Genomic DNA, 17451 nt, shown 5'->3' on the forward strand with positions numbered 1-17451 from the left:
CTCCATTTGTGATTAACACCCAGAGCCAGGACAGGACATGGCAGAGGACAGGAGAGGTAAAGAGAGCAGAGGAGAGCAAAGGAAAAGAGGAGGGAAGAAAAGCGGAGAGGAGGAGAGGAATAGTAGAGAAAACAGTTGAGAAGATGAGTGGAGAGGAAGAGAGGAGTGGAGTAGATGAGAGTAGAAGAGGAGGGGACGATAATAGAGGAGATGAGGAGAGGAGATGAAAACTTCTACTTTATCTCCCTATCATTAGTCCATTCCTCTGCTCCTGTCATTGGTTGTTACAGAACGGATTCTGATCCACTCAATATTGACCAATCATTGCTAGAGAAGGACACAAGGAGCACCAATCAGACAGAAAATACGTCTTTGGGAGAACTATCTCTGGTATCCTTGAGGGTTTAGGTTGGTGATAGATACTAATCTGTGGACATCTTTGAAGCCCTCTTTAACATTGCTTGTAAAAATGGCTGAACAAATTAAACTTAATTTGAAAATGTTATGTAATCAAGCACGCCTGAGATAATCCACTTGTGACAATTGTAGACTCAAGCAAACACGAATGATGGACACGAAAATGTTGACCCTATTCCAGTACCTAAACTTTTGAGGCATTCATTCACTAAAAAACTATTATGTTCTACATCTCATCTTATCAAAAACCCTCACCTTAGAGAATGCTTATTTTGAGAAATGGTCATAAAGCACTGTATGCCAGCCATACTCTCAATCACCTCCTCATTTTGACATGGGGAGTGGAACTCCAGCCCCCATAATACACTTCTCTGGAGGGTTGATAAGAGCCTATCAGAGTAAAGGAGATTCAGTCCATCCATCCACTAAACAGTGCATGCCTCTTCTCACAACCCCAGTCACCAATTAAATAATACTTAACTACAGGAATGATGGACTTCTATGGGCTACTGAGCAGAGAGAGTGGGGACAGGTGGGATACAGAGAGGTTAGGAAGGGAGTGGGGGATACAGAGGGGTGATAGAGAGAGAGAGAGAGAGAGAGAGAGAGGGGGGTGATACAGAGGGGAGGGAGGGAGGATACAGATGAGACAGAGAGAGAGAGAGAGAGAGAGGGAGGTAGGTAGGGGGGCTACAGAGGGATTTGTGGGTGGTTGAGGGAGGAAGAGAGGGGGGACATAGTGGGGTGAGAGAGGGAGTGGGGGGATACAGAGGGGTTGGGTGGGGGGTCGGTGGATGGAGGGAGAGAGAGAGATGATGCCTCCCCCACCTGCACTGCTCGGAGCTGGAATAATTCCTTTGCAGTGAAGACTTAATTCTCATTCTGTGTCCGTGTCCCTGATCCCACATTGTCTATTCTGGTCATGTGGTCTCTCCCTGCTTTACTGCTGTCCACTGTGACCATGTGGCTGTGCAGATTTGTGTGTTCTTTGCAGAAGGAGGGAAGGAGGAGCGAAAGAAAGAGATAATTTTTTGTTGTTATATGGTATTTACATTTAGTCATTTAGCAGACGCTCTTATCCAATGCGACTTACAGTAAGTACAGGGACATTCCCCCCGAGGCAAGTAGGGTGAAGTGCCTTGCCCAAGGACACAACGTCATTTTTCACGGCCTGAATCGAACCGTCAACCGAACCGTCAACCGTCAATATTCTGATTAATAGCCCGATTCTCTAATCCGCTCACCCATCTGACCCCCCTGGTATCCATAGTATGATATGGTATGTTTGCTTTTGCGATGCCAATAAAGCACCTGAAATTGAAAGAGAGAGAGAGAGCAAGAGAGAAAGAAAGAAAGATGTGGGGGCAGACAGTATGTGTTTTTTCTATAAGTTCCGAAAAGACTCCTTGACTACCATACTGACACCTTAGCATGATGCAAAAACAGAGACAATGTCCCTACAAACCTACAGTAAAATGGCCTGTACTAGCTATTGCACTACATACAGTCAGAATAATTGGCACCACTGGCAATGATTAGTAAAAATGTATGAAAATGTCACGTTTTTGTAATTTAGCTTCATGTCACTATGGAAAAAACTAGAACAATCCAATGTTCTATTTATGTAAATTAGTTTCATAGGAAAAAAAATCTGTCAACAATAAATAATAATTGTTAATGAAACCATGTGTGCCACAATTATTGGCACCCCTACATTTAATACTTTGTACAACCTCTGTTGCCAATAAAACAGCACTAAGTCTTCTCTTTAACATCTATTAAGGTTGGAGAATACAGAGCTAGGAGAGCATTCCTCTTTACAGAATCTCTCCAGATCATCCAGGGTCCTAGTTCCTCCCCCTTCAGCTCAGCCCACAGGTTTTCAATGGGGTTTAGATCAGGGGATTGAGATTGGACATGACGGAAAACTGATTTTGTGTTAAGTTAACCATTTTTGTATTGATTTGGACGTGTGTTTTAGGATCATTGTCCTGCTAAAAGATCCAATGAAAACCCAGTTTTAGTTTCCTGTCATAAACAGCCAGATTTGGGTAAAAATATTAAAATATCCTAGATCAAAATATCTTTCAGGTAGTTCATTTACCCTAACAAGGTTTCCAGGGCCTTTGGAGGCCAAACAGCCAGACAACATCACAGAACCTCCACCATACTTTATTGTGGGGATCAGCTTCTCTTCAGTATAGCCATCCTTCTTTCTAGGCCAAACCCACCCTGAGTGTTTGTTGCCAAACAGGTTCATTTTATTTCATCTGGCCATAGAACACCGTTCAAGTCAAAGTTCCAGTAGCATGTAGAAAAAACTCCAGGCGTTTATGTTTGTGTTGAGGTGACGGGAAATGCTTTTTTCTGACATGCCTTCCAAATTATCTGCTGGCATGGAGGTGGCATCTAATGGCACTTATTTGCTTTTCACAATGTATGCTCACATGTTTTGGCTACCCACAATGTTTTTGGGGCTATCTCGTTGTTTATGATCAGTGACCTATGCACTTTTGTAAAGCTCTCTCTTGGAAGTCGCTTTGGATAAAAGCACCTGCTAAATGAATAAATGTAAATCTAACTAGAGAGGGTACAATTTCTGGGGAAATTGTAGGGTGTGCTTGCTTGCATCGGTTGCAGATGGGTCCGTTTATTAACTGTAAATTTTACAACTTACAGTATATTTTTGTATATTTTATATAAACATTACTACTTATTATTTATGAAGATTGCATAGATTTAAAAGCATAGCCTACATTTGTTGTGTAGAATGTCCCTGTACTTACTGTAAGTTGCTCTGGATGAGGGTATCTGCTAAATGACTAAATGTAAATGTAGAATGAACCTAACCTATATTACTCAAACGTCACCTTAAGTTTTTCCCTTCTAGTGATATTTTCAAACATTTAGCCCACCTCATATTTCATTCATTCATTAAGAACCCCTTTAGAAACAAGCTGAACCCCCTTGAAACAAGCTGAAACACCTTGAAACAAACTATTTTAAGTAACAACGTTGTCAACAAGCAGTACCATCAGCCAACTGAAAATATGCCCCCAAAAACGTATATAAGGTTGACATTTATTTAGGGGAAAATCACTCATTCCAAAAAAAGCTCACTAGTAGCGATCATTGTCAGTAACAACCATAGACTTATTATATAGGTAACAACTCAAAATGCAATGTAGCCCTGCGTGGAGAAGCTGACCCCCGTAAATTGTACTATACTACCGCTGTGTTCTAGCCTGGGTGCCAGCCGAACTTAGCCCCGCCCACAAAAAAAATTGGGTTGGGTGATAGTTTTCAAGACTTGGTGACCAGAACATGCTATTTCCTTAGTAATTCTCCAACAGTGATCCCTGGGATGTTTTGCCTCTTTAACCATCCTCCTCACTGTGCATGTGGCCAAAATAAGCATGGGTACTCTTCCAGGCATGTTTGTAACAGTTCCAGGTGCTTTGAGCTTTTTAAGTATTGCCCTAATGGTAGATATGGGTCTTTTCAGGTGAGTATTTGTTTTATTTATTATAACCATTCGCTGACTTATGAAGCTCAACACACTTTTCCCTCATTTGATTTGTGTGTTCTCTTATCTTTCCAACGTTGATGTATGAATAAGGGAATATTACCTCTGTGTCACGTCACGTCTGAGTCATGAATTACTGCTTGTAGTTCTTAAACACTCTGATCGACTTTAAAAAGTCAAATATAAATGGAAAAAGGCTTCAGTTGCCTTTTGTTCATAAGAATTTCTAGGGGTGCCAATAATTGTGGCACACACGGATTCATAAAAGTAATAATTTCGTGTTGACAGATTTCTTTTCTCAAAATACATTTACTTCATTTGAAAGTTGGATTTTTCAAATTGATTTCAATGTGATACTAAGCTTAGCTGTAAAAAAAAGTGTCATTTCAGCCCCTGCGTCATTCATAGCCGACACAACCCAGAAGAAGATCGCTCCATAAATTGGCAGTCATACTAGCCGTTCAGTGACAGATGACAGCGTCTCCTAATTCTGGTCAGGACTGTCTGGCATTCAACTATCTTTTTCCTCTCTCTCTCTCTCTCTCTCTCTCTCTCTCTCTCTCTCTCTCTCTCTCTCTCTCTCTCTCTCTCTCTCTCTCTCTCTCTCTCTCTCTCTCTCTTTCTTCTCTCTCTTCTCTCTCTGTCTCCCTCTCTTCTATCCCCCTCTTGCTAGCTGATGGTGCCTGTTCCTGCCTCCCTGTGGTGGTCTTTAGTCCCAGAGCTGCTAAGGTGAGTTTGAGACAACCTCCAGAGATTAAACTATGTGGAAAAAGAGATTAAACCGTTTTTTTTACATCCACACGCAAATGCATACACATAACCAGCAATGCAGGCAGATGAACACACACGTACACACACAAAAGAAAACTACACACACACAAACCGCAAAGGCAGACAATGAGAATTGGAATATATTACATCCTGCATTGCTTGAATTTTCTCAGCTCTGTTCCCCACTATTTAACAGAGGGGGTAACCATCTCAACAACGCAAGGAATTCCCCACATCCCTTAACCTCCTCCCTCCCTCTGATAGTCTGTTCTCCATCTAGCTGAGCCCTCTCTTGGACCACTATGTAAGAACAGTAATAATAAAAAATTGCTGTGGACAGGCTTGAGAAAGATCTTAGAAGAACACAGAAATAAATGTTTCATTACCCAGTTGCAGAGCAATCTAAATTTAGATGTTGCCTCCGATTCATGTCATTTTTTCCTTTTAAGATATTTTAGGGCCTTTTCCAGCTTTGTTTTTAGAGTCAGTTGGAGACAAAAACAGGAATGCAGGGAGTGAGAGAGGGAAAGACATGCAGGAAATGACCCGGGCCAGACTATAATTCAAGCCCCTGCATCACATCCTCACCCTTAGTGGTACACGGTCTTACCCGGTGAGCCACTGGGGCACCCAGAATCATGTAATTTGTATATACATGTACATCTTGAGTGATTCCAACACATATCTGAGCTTCCCAGACTTGGTACTGGCCAGAGACAATAGGAAAAGAGAGAGAGAAAAGGCGTGTGTTGTCTGCCGCAGAGTGGAGCTTCCCTTCCCAGGCTTCTCATTGGCCGGTTGCTACAGACTGCATGTCATCTATAGAGTGTGTCTATTGAGTACGGGCTCAACTTAACCCACACACTCTTAGAATCAGATTCAATGGGCCTGGCCAGGCTGTGGATTGAGCTCTGGAACACACAGACCCACACACACAAACATGCACCAACCAAATTCTGGTGTAATCGTGTAGAATGCAGAGCACATACAGTACACAGGGTTTAAACACAGATGAACTAAATGGTTTTAGCACTGAGCCCTACTCTGTTCATGGGCGGGATGCATACACTAGCTATATTTGGGACTAGGGGATTTGCAAAGCTGTGTTTTTTCCACTAGAGCGGTATTATTGAATTAAAAGAAAGAACACACTTAAACACACAAACTACACACACAGCAAGGCTTGCAGAGGACCAATGAGATCCTCCATAGCACACTGCAAGCAGGTGTGTGAGTGTGTGTACATGTGTGTGTGTACATGTGTGTGTGTGTCTGTGTCTGTGTGTGAGTGAGTGTGCCTGAGAAAGGTTGCCACACCCTCAGGCATGACCCCAGACAAAATAGACAATTCAAACTCACTCTAACAAGAAGAAACACAAGCTGGAACTGGCAAACATTGCACACACACACACAGAAACGGATGCACAGACATGAGACTAAATCGTTTTCCATCATGCAAACACATACACACACAATACAGGCAGGCTCTGTGCAGGATGAAAAGCTTTTATCCAACCTAACAAAGCTTAATTTAGGAGGATGACATCTTTGACTATTGACAGTATGTTCAGATTTTTCAGATTCCCTATGACAACTTTCAAAGTAAGTAAATAGACAAATAAAAGCCCTTACATCACTGTCATGTAGCCCACTCCTACCACATAATCTAGCCCACTCCTACCACATAATCTAGCCCACTCCTACCAGATCATCTAGTAGTAGATGATCTGCTCCTGAACTCCCTCCCTCGTCCAGCCTCGATGGACTGTGTCCCGTCAGGAAGAAAGGTTTTAGAAAAATGACCATGGACTCAACGACACCCCCCCAACACCCTGCCTGGGGAGGAATCCCCCCCCCTTGCCTTTTGACCCCACCTCACCATGATGAAACCCTGGACCAAACAGCATTAGCATGCTGAGCAGAGAGCAGGCATGGGAGACCACTAACAGTGTAAGGCTTACATTATACAGTAAAGTATTGGTTAGTGTGGTATTTTCTCAAAGGAACAGCAGACCATGAACAATGTACCGTTAGAAGTGTATGTCAATGACAACATGGCTAGGGCTTCAATGTATCCTATTCAAAATCCAGATGGTAAAAACGCCTCTTGATTTTTTGACGAGTAATCATGATCAGAGAAGATGACAGTTCAAATCAAACACTGGAACTCAATTTTAAAAAGCGGCATAGATGTTCATTCCCTAGCGCGTTTTACCTCTGCACCGCCTTCCGTCTTCCAAAACATATGCACGCATAACCCACATGCAGTATGAATACCAAAAGGCAAACAATATGTGTTGGTTTCATTTGTGCCTGCCCCACTTCAGCATGTGTGTAGGAAATGTCACTACCGCTAGATCAAACTAGCAATCTGTCACTGTACGCTAGGGAATTGTGGATTTGTGTGACAGTGATACTGAGAAAAATGAACGCGTTTTGACGGTCTACATAATCGTGTTCGCTAATCCAAATAGGAAAACTCCAATCCTGGAGTGTATTAACCACCGTAGAGAAATGTAACGCAAAGCAGCATATAGCCTAGCCTAGCGCACTGATTTGTGACTCTCGATTTCAGCACCACGGACAGCGCTCCTCTCTCGCTGGCTCTCTCTGTCTCTCTCTCTTGCTCTCTCTCTCTTTAAAGCGTGAGGGGAGGGGGGGGAGTGAAGGGGGGAGCGGGGTTTCCCTGGCAGATTTCAGGATCTACAGTCATTCCTCCATTGCTACACATTACCAGCTTCCAAACGGAATTCCATAACGAAGAATGTCACAGACGATCACGAATACAAGGATATCATAAAAAATTCACCCGGCCCCACCATCACACTATGTTCGTTCTTCTCCAACACCTCTGTAATGTAAAAGCAACGGTAGCAGCCGTATCGGCGGATTTATTTGGCCACAACCATCTCGCTTTGAACATCCCTGTTTCTTTTCGTGACAGCATTCTTTTTTTCATAAGAGAAACATTCATAAAAGGGACACGACAAATAGAACTCCCTCTAAAAATAACACTCACTGGCTTTAAATGTTTGTTTTAAGCGTTTCCCTTCGGGAAGCCGACAGTCAGCGTTGAAAGATGTCTGTATTTAGTGACATGTCACGCATCCGAGATTACCCGTATTCTACCCACCAGCCGTGTCTCTGTCATGTTAACTTGGCTCTTAAATTGCAGCTGTCTTTCACAAATCAGTCACACATCCTCCAATGCCTGCATGGCCATGGTATTCTCAAAATTAACACAGGTATTTGATGCCCTCAAATCAGCTGTCAGTGGGAAACATAAAAAAACCCCGCTGTTGTTAGTCGGGTGTCAATAAAGGCAAGCATGTTTAACGCCACACAGTCAGCCGTATTTTCAGGTTTGACAAGCAGATACGAGACATGAATAATTCAATACACATAACTGGGATATTCATAGCAAAAACGCCCAAAACAGCTATGGCAGCGTATCTAACGGAACAGTCATATCTAGGATGTCCAAAGAAACTGGTCTGGTGAGAATAGATACTAGGCTTTAAATCACCGTCGACTGGAAAGGCGCTGACCATCACCGAAGCTGCAAAACCAGCAAGAGATTGAGAGAGCCACCACGCAAAATATACCGACGTCGCTCAGGAAGAGACTCAGCTGACAGTCAGTGGAAATTAATTTGTACATGCTTCTTCAGTGAAATATGAATCCCTCAGGGGGATTTTGCATTTACCTGTCAAGACTCCGACCCGGATTTGGTGGTCGTGGTTCGTTAAAATCATCCCGTCTGACGCCATGTTCAGCAGCGCTGTCGCCCGCACTGAGAACTCACGGCTGAGTCAAGAGCCGATCGCATCGAACTCAGGCGGAGGGGATGATGATGGGGAGGAGGGAAGGAAAGAAGAACTAGGCAAAATAAGTGGAGTGTCGAATGTGCAATCAAGGCACCTCCAGATAGCAGGCCGCGCGCAAGCAAAAATGCGAGGGCTGTTTAAACCGCATATCAGTCGGCTGGCCGTCTGCCATGATAGTAGTGTGGATTCCAGATTAATTCTCATGGAGTCCACGATTGATTTCCTGTGAACACTTTCAAGGGAAACAGACAGGCTTTAAGCATTGCGCTGAAGGCCACCACCATTGGCGGTCTAAAATCGCTAGTCAGCTCCCCTAAAATTTGTACTGTTTATTATCATTTTATGATGGTAGTTCATAAAGAAAGGGACTTCCTTAGTTTTTTCATTCATTCAAATTTTGCATAATAATACATAAATGTATTAATTGTTATCCAGTGAAATTAGGGATTTATGGCAAGGGGGTTAGCACTTTTGCAAGGCACTGTATTCATGTCACATTCTCATTGGGGGCTGAGCACCCCTAAAGGTCTGATCCTAGAATCGCCCCTGGCCACCGCTCAATTTCCCCACCTCATACGTGTGATGTCAACCAGTGTATGGATCATAGGGAGATTAAAAGGCCATTTGCAGCGCATGTAGCATGGCGGCACATGGGTCTATGGAATAATAGTGGTGCTTGAGATGTATGGGCTGTGTATCTATATACAAAACCTCAAGAGAATATCACAGTCTGACCTGTAAAAATGCAACTACATCCCAAGGCAAAAAGCCCCGCTTCTATTTTTAGTTTGACTGCACGCTTCCATGGTGTATAATTCCTCTTGTTTATTCTCATGGAAAAAACATCCTCCTGTTTCTGTTGGGATTCTATGGATATACATAATTCATGAACACACGTATACATGAGCACAAAGACCCTGGCGGAAACTCTGGCGTCTCTTCAAGCCTGACCGCTCACTTGCTCAGAAACATTGTGTTGTGCTGTCATGATTAAGATTGTTGACACAATTTTATAAATGCATCGGTGTTTGTTCACCTTTGTTACTTGGTGAGCTCTCCTCCTACCATATGACCTTTGTATTGAAGCTAGCATCATCATGCCATGAATAGCTGTCCTCGCCACATCTGTCAGTCTATCAGCAGCAGGACAGGCCTGGTGTTAAATAGGCCTTGTTAGTGTAGCCAACTCAGTTTGACCAGCTGGGGTTGCTGTGGAGTGAGTTCAGGGGGAGTGAGTCAGTGCAACCGGATTGAATTGGCTGAACTCTCTCCTCAGTACTGTACTGTCCACCTGTGTCATTGAAAAGCTAGCTGGCTAAATCGATGTGTCTGAGAGGTGGTTGTTGCCCGCATTAGTCAGGAGTGGCCAGAGTTCGAAGTTGAACCCTGGAGTGGGGACACCTGTGACATTAGCATGTGGAATAGGAAAGTAGACAGACTGCAATGGTCCACAGCTGTCAAAATTTCCTGGAATTATGGAATTCCCTAGTTACTGAGAGGGGGGAAGCGGGAGAGGATTTTAAGACTGCGATTCGATGTGCTTTAATTCCCTGATGAATACCTAGGTTAACGTTACCGTTTCCCGTCACAATCTGTAATGTATTTTAGCAACATTGTCAGCCCTTAGGCCAACATCGCTAATGTTACTCGCCGTGGACGTGCACTCAGAACTGACCAAATGCTTTTTGGCACTGAAATAAAGACAAATAATTGAAATTGTATTTGGTCTTCTTCATTGCCTACAAATAGAAATCTAACAATGAGTATGTTTATTGGCTATTGTTCCTATAATTTACATGATTCACCTGTGACCATGTACCATCCTGTAACTGGTGTTTCAGCAAATCTATTTCAACATTGTAGGGGGTCAATATTGGCCAAACAACTGAAACTAATTCCCCTATGGTTTGAAGGAAGATGGGAAACTGAACAGTGTATTAACATTAACCAAATAATGCCAATACGATGATGATGGTGTTGAAGGCAGAGCTGAAGTCCACAAACAGGATCCTGGCATAGGATGCTGGGGAGTCCAGGTCCACTTCACCCTACAGCACCTGGACTCCCCAGCATCCTATGCCAGGATCCTGTTTGTGGACTTCAGCTCTGCCTTCAACACCATCATCCCCGCCCTGCTTCAGGACAAGCTCTCCCAGCTGAACGTGCCTGATTCCACCTGCAGGTGGATCACAGACTTCCTGTCTGACAGGAAGCAGTGCGTTAAGCTGGGAACACAAGTCTCTGACTCCCGGTCCATCAGCACCGGATCACCTCAGGGCTGCGTCCTTTCTCCTCTGCTCTTCTCCCTGTACACCAACAGTTGCACCTCCAGTCATCCGTCCGTCAAACTCCTGAAGTTTGCGGACGACACCACCCTTATTGGGCTCATCTCTGGTGGAGACGAGTCTGATTATAGGTGGGAAGCGGCCAACCTGGTGACCTGGTGCAGCCAGAACAACTTAGAGCTCAATGCTCTTAAGACAGTGGAGATGGTTGTGGACTTCAGGAGGAACACAGCCCCACTCACCCCCATCACCCTGTGTGACTCCCCAGTCAACACTGTGGAGTCCTTCCGCTTCCTGGGCACTATCCTCTCCCAGGACCTCAAGTGGGAACTGAACATCAGCTCCCTCATCAAGAAAGCACAACAGAGGATGTACTTCCTTCGGCAGCTGAAGAAGTTCAACCTGCCAAAGACAATGATGGTGCACTTCTACTCAGCCATCATTGAGTCCATCCTCACCTCCTCCATCACCGTCTGGTACGCTGCTGCCACTGCCAAGGACAAGAGCAGACTGCAGCGTATCATCCGTACTGCTGAGAAGGTGATTGGCTGCAATCTGCCTACCCTTGAGGACCTGCACACCTCGAGGACCCTGAAGCGAGCGAGGAAGATTGTGGCCGACTCCTCCCACCCTGGACACTCCCTGTTTCAGTCACTCCCCTCCGGCAGAAGGCTGCGGTCCATCAGGACCAATACCTCACGCCACAAAAACAGTTTCTTCCCTTCCGCTGTTGGCCTCTTCAACAAGGCCAAGGGACCACACTGACTCAAATGACTTATTGCTTAAAACACACTGCTTTTGCACTGCACCACAACATGGTATCTTGTACATTTGTATTTTTTGTAATATTTGTATTTTTGTATTTTTATATTGTAATTTACGGCAACTATATTTATCCCACTTAGTACTGCTAGTTTATGTACCCTTAGTATAGTTAGTCCACATATTTAAATTTTAGGTATATGTTTATTGTATGCACCTTCCTGCCAAAGCAAATTCCTTGTCTGTGCAAACTTTCATGGCGAATAAATCCCTTTCTGATTCTGATTCTGATTCTACCAATGGAATTACAGTTATTCGACTCTATGGGTTAAATCAGAGCAAGAATGGTCAAAGTAAGGTTAAATAATATAATAATTTAATCATATTGCAAATGAATGAAATCAATGAAGGTTAACTCTTACCCACTCTACCATGATTATTGTAAACTAGAGATAGAAAGCAAGAGGTGAGGAAGAAGGAGTAGGACAAGCCAGAGCTGAGGAGAAGGTCTCAGGAGATCAAGAATCCACAGATGCTTCACAATTCCTTTTATACCCAAAACAACTAATAACACCACAATCTTGACCCTTACTTATCAACATGACTAGCAATGCCACAGTAAGTTACACAATGATGTGTGAGAGCCATCAAGTTGAGACTCCATCCAGTAACTCAAGATTTTACCATATGAGAGGTGGGGGCAGGTTGATAGCCTTACAAGATCAGCCTTTATTCTTCTGCCCAAATTCAACAATTAATATTGATATAGATTATTGTTTCTACAATTAACATCACCTGTTACATGCATCCTCCTGTAACTGGTGTTCCAGTAAATCTTTTTCAAGATAATCCTTTATTCTTCTACCCTAAGTAGGCCTACACCATCTCTTGGTCAGTTTTTGGCAATTCTTCATGAGGTGCAATTTGTACAACTCATTTACTTGTAACTGGGAATACATGGGATTGCATTACATTTCACAGTTCCACATGCAGAATTCACCAGCCATTAAATGAACATATCACTGTATACTGCATCCATGCTCTGTTCAACAGGATCAGAATGTGCAAATCGTTTTTTATATTCATTATTCTCATAATGTCAGTTTAACTGACAATTCCACACAAGCCTGTAAATAAAACTACATGGGGAGAGAACTACCAGTAGCTACCATACATAATTCTCTGCATCCATTTTCTGCGGCAGCAGTCAATGTCTCTTCGTCATCTTAATCATCATCGTCATCATCCTTTGATGAAAATATTAAGCAAATTACCAGAACTGCATTTTTCCATCTACGTAATATAGTCAATATAGCCAAAATACAAAAATTCCTGTATTTTGTAGCAATTCAATGAGGGGATCCCTCATTGAATTGCTCCTCCCAAGGTTTCTTAAATTTTTTCTCCTGCAGTGAGTTTTTCTGGGAGTTTTTCCTTGTCTTCCTTGAGGGTTTAGGTTGGTTGAGGGGCAGTTCTATGGGCGTATGTGAACCCCTCGACATGCTTGCGTGTAAAAAGGGCTATACAAATACATTTTGATTTGATTTGATTTTAAAAGCATTCTGTTGGGGGAAACTGCTATTACAAGTTGAAATAGGCACCAATTGATATTTACTTTGTATCATGTCGATATATGATTAAAACCAAGGTGACTTCGAGGCTACAATCACAAGCGTATAGCTTAAGCAAAATATGTCTTACCTGTTTGTAGTATGTTTTTATATTTAATATAACATTGAACATGCTATTTTATTAAGTCTCCCACTTTTTCTTCTGTAATATTAACGGTATGGACTGGCTATTACATCAAATGTATGCATTGACTTGGCAGTTTGTCTCCCACGCCAATTGTATACGCTGCTACAGCCGTGTTGCTTTTTTTCCGTAATATGTGCTCAGATTGAACACGAAATAAAACTTATATCTGAAGTGTGGTGAAGTAGGACAAGGTTTTTTGTTGCTGGGTGCCATGGTTGATCCCAGTATCGGAGCTCCATTGATGTTGGCTTTTAATAGTTCTCATGCGCGCGCTTAACTCAGAGTTGACGTACTCCGAGTTGAGTTAACAAATTAAAATCAGCTTTTCTGGAACCGAGTTTTCAGAGTTTCCAATTTTAAAGTAACTCAACTCAGAGTTCAGGGTTAGGCTCAGAGTTCGTTAAACCCGCTACCTGGAATACCCCCCTGGTGTGCAGACAAAGGTACGCATGCATAGAGAGAGAGTGTGTATGTATGTGTGTGGGAGAGAGACAAAGTGTGTGTGTGTATATGTTGACCTGATTATTGGGTAAGTTCACTCACACAGCCCATAGATTTTTATGTGAGGGGGTGAGAGTCCTGCCCCACTCCCCTCTAAAGCCCTCTCTCCATCAGTCAAAATGAGAAAGAGACCCCCCGCAAATGGAGGGCCGCAAGCCCTGGGACCCCCCAGGCTCCAGATGCAGGGGGGGGAGCCAGAGGACAGCAGCTTCACTGGCTGTTAGTGTTTGGCAATACTGGAAGAGTCCCCTCCTTCCTGCCTATAGAGAGATTTGGAGAACAGCAGCAGATATACCTCTCTTCCCCCCATCTGTACCCAACACACCCGCACACGCATAGCCCGTACATATGTAATGTCAGCATGCAATAGCTTACATGGAAGTACACATTTACCGCAAACCTATCATAAAGACTCCTAAGATTACAACCATACATATTCAAGCACGCGTACACACCAGTGAACATACCACCATGTAATTCTCTCTGTAGAATATTTCTGTATCTTTACATTACATTTACTTAAATATATCTACATGACATACATACTACTCCCCCCCCCCCCCCACACACACACATACTACACCCCCCCCACACACACACACATACTACTCCCCCCCCCCCCCCACACACACACATACTACACCCCCCCACACACACACACATACTACACCCCCCCCCCCCACACACACACATACTACACCCCCCCCCCCCCACACACACACACATACTACACCCCCCCCCCACACACACACACACATACTACACCCCCCCCACCCCCCACACACATACTCTATTTCTCTCTGTCAGCACAGAAAAAGAGGGAAAGCCAACCTCCCTCCAGGGTGTGTGAAAGAGAGAGGGTGGTTACAAAAAAGGCGGACCATCATCAGGCGCAGTGAAAAAGGATGCAGGACATATTCCCCAAAGACCCATAAACCTTTACTTCTGCTCTAGCGAACCCCTGCTGCCAGCCTCCCTCAATATGCACCCCCCCCCCCCGCCCACCCCCCGTTCCTGAAAAGACAACAGCAGCTCCTGTAGTTAAATGCATGATAAAGCATACAACTGGAAGTTTTAACAGAGTTCTACTAAGATAACTTCCATTTTGTGAGCATGGTTATGTACCTCATTCAATTTATATGAGTCAAATATTTAATAGAATAATACATTCCAACAGAAATGGTCTTGATTAGCAAACAACATATTTGATAAGGGACTTTGAGAGAAAGCAAAAGTAATATTTAGGCTTTCTACTGACGCAGATACACATGGGTGTGTCTGGAGGGTGGCCCCAGAAAATAGATTGGCCAACCCAGTCGATGTCACAGACATTCACACACACTTCAACCAATTATAGGATAGGAGGGAACATTCTCTTCAAACTAAGAATAATATTTTTGGTGTGACAAAATCTGGCCTCATTTTCAGAGGGGAAAGTGTACAGGGAAAATAATGATGGATCTCTGAAAGGAACAGCTGCCAACTAATTTAAGACTTATGCGAACGAAACAAAACTATTGTTGACATACAAATATTAATCAACAACATTTTTGGAGAAAATTTATTTTTGAGTAGGGGGGTGGTTGTTTTAGGGGAACAAGCAAAGGGGATACCGCTGGCAGACAGAGGTACCCATAATTGTGGAGACTGAGCTAAAGAGAGAAAGACAGAATTTACTATAGAAATGAATTAAAGAGAAATTAATTGCAAGAATGAATTGAAGAAGAAGAAAAAGACAGAGAGAGAGGGAGGAAGAGAGCGAGAGAGCGTGCATAAGGCAGCCTTTTGATGAGGGCAGGATCTCTGCCGACTCTCACCATTACAGCAGTAGGGAACGTGGCCCGAGGGCTTTGAAATCAAACCCATTACATCTGATTCTGGATTTCTCTCTGCTCTGAAATTAATGCAATGTGGACTTGCCTCCTTTAAAGCTGGCCAGTGTCGCATAGCATTGCCTCACAAAGAGAAGCATACATGGAGAGGAGGAATGAGGAACTACATCAGAGCTCCTCCGGTCAATGGGAAACTGAAGTGGTGGGGGGCAGGTGTAATCATTTTAATTTCAGTTATTTCTGAATTATTTGTAGAAACAGGGTTAGTGGCAGGGGAACGATAGCATGTTAAGTAATATATATTGGCGAAAATTGTACCATTTGTGTAACATGCCATAAGAATATATATCATAGATATATACCCAAGCTATGCCTTGTAGACTATTTGCATAATTACCAGAATGGCATTTGAAAAGCTGAATGTCAGCATAAACAGCATTGGACACTGAACTACCCCAGGTCATTTTTTGGGGGCGTGTAATTGGCTTCTAATGCAGAATAGTTAAACACACAGATTTTTCTGCCCTTAAAGCAAAAAATCTTCTCCCGCTAATAGGCACAGCGCTGTATTCCAGAGTCCTCCTGGTGATTACTGGTCGGACACAAGGTTTGGAGTTTGGGAAGTGCTAAATTATGGATCAAAAAGTGTTCCCCTAGATTCTCCCCATATGTGTATCTCATCCTGTAGGGATCACTCCTCTCAGACACAGTATTTTTGAAACGTCATGTTCGTATCCAAGACGATGCGAGGCTAGTAAGGGTTTACGAAGCAGCTTGGCTAGAAGTGGAAAAAATGTGCAGGGTCAACCAATAATTAGCCTTAGTTTGGGGGGGCCTGGCTTGGTGTCCCTCTATCATTGTAGTGGAGTGAGTGGGGTCAGATTGATCTCTGCTGTGGTTCTTTGCAGGCCTCTGTACTGTGTGTCTACCCCTCACCCCCCCTCTCCACACACCCTGTTACCCCATCAGCCCACTCCGTCTCTCTGCACTGACAGGTCTGTTATATTAACCAGCATGTGTGCTCGTACAGCGAAGCAGCTCCTTGTCTTGTAAATGCCGGGTGAGTCCTTGTGCCACTGTTACTGCTGTGTCTGCCTGAGATGCGTAAAACGTCCTTTGCACTGGCGTCTGTCTCTTGTCATCCCGCCCGACAACTGCTTGGAGAAACGGCTGTCACCTGTCCTTCCAAGTGTTTCACTGCTGGACGGGTGCCTTGTTCAGAGAGAAGCCTACACTCTGGAGCATATAATCACACATCCCCTCACCTACCAGCCCCAGAAGTTGGAATGACTTTCAAGCTCTAGTCTAGCTCATGTAGTTAGCATGTTGTTTGGGGGGGGGGAGTACCTCAGAGCCATCAACTCTGTGGTAGAGAGGGAAGCGTGTGTTTGTGTGGTGGAGACAGAGCGATAGGTAGAAAAAGAGAGATTGAGAAATAAAGGGAAAGAAAGAGGGTGATAAAGAGAGAATGCTGGACCTGACAGGGCAGAGTCAGCAAGCTGAGATCAGTGGCACCACCTGATTAGTTTGGACAGAGAGCTCTCTCCAGGAGCCCCCTACACACACAACACACACACAGACTCACACACACACTCTTACACCTTATGGGGTGTAATCAGTGTCAGCGTAGCTGCACACAGAGCGTTCACCGCCTACCTGATACGGGTGAAATACGCGTGGGCTACTCTGGCGAGTTTTAGAAAGCATGGAATGGATAGCCTACTACACCTTACAGTTTGATTGAAAATTTGGTGTGCATATAAACAGGCGTA

At 43.7% G+C, this 17451-nt stretch overlaps 1 protein-coding gene across 3 annotated transcripts in view; it reads right to left on the reverse strand.

The window, feature by feature from the left end:
- gphnb (gephyrin b) overlaps positions 1 to 8484 on the reverse strand; it is a 94604-nt gene extending 86120 nt beyond the window's left edge. For all 3 annotated transcript variants that reach the window (XM_067241228.1, XM_067241227.1, XM_067241226.1), the window contains exon 1: positions 8421 to 8484. In XM_067241228.1, the coding sequence (XP_067097329.1) occupies positions 8421 to 8484 (64 nt within the window). The remainder of the gene's footprint in view (positions 1 to 8420) is intronic.
- Between the last annotated feature and the right edge of the window lie 8967 nt (positions 8485 to 17451).

The sequence above is a fragment of the Osmerus mordax genome, chromosome 8, assembly GCF_038355195.1.
Source record: "Osmerus mordax isolate fOsmMor3 chromosome 8, fOsmMor3.pri, whole genome shotgun sequence".
Lineage (NCBI taxonomy): Eukaryota > Metazoa > Chordata > Actinopteri > Osmeriformes > Osmeridae > Osmerus > Osmerus mordax.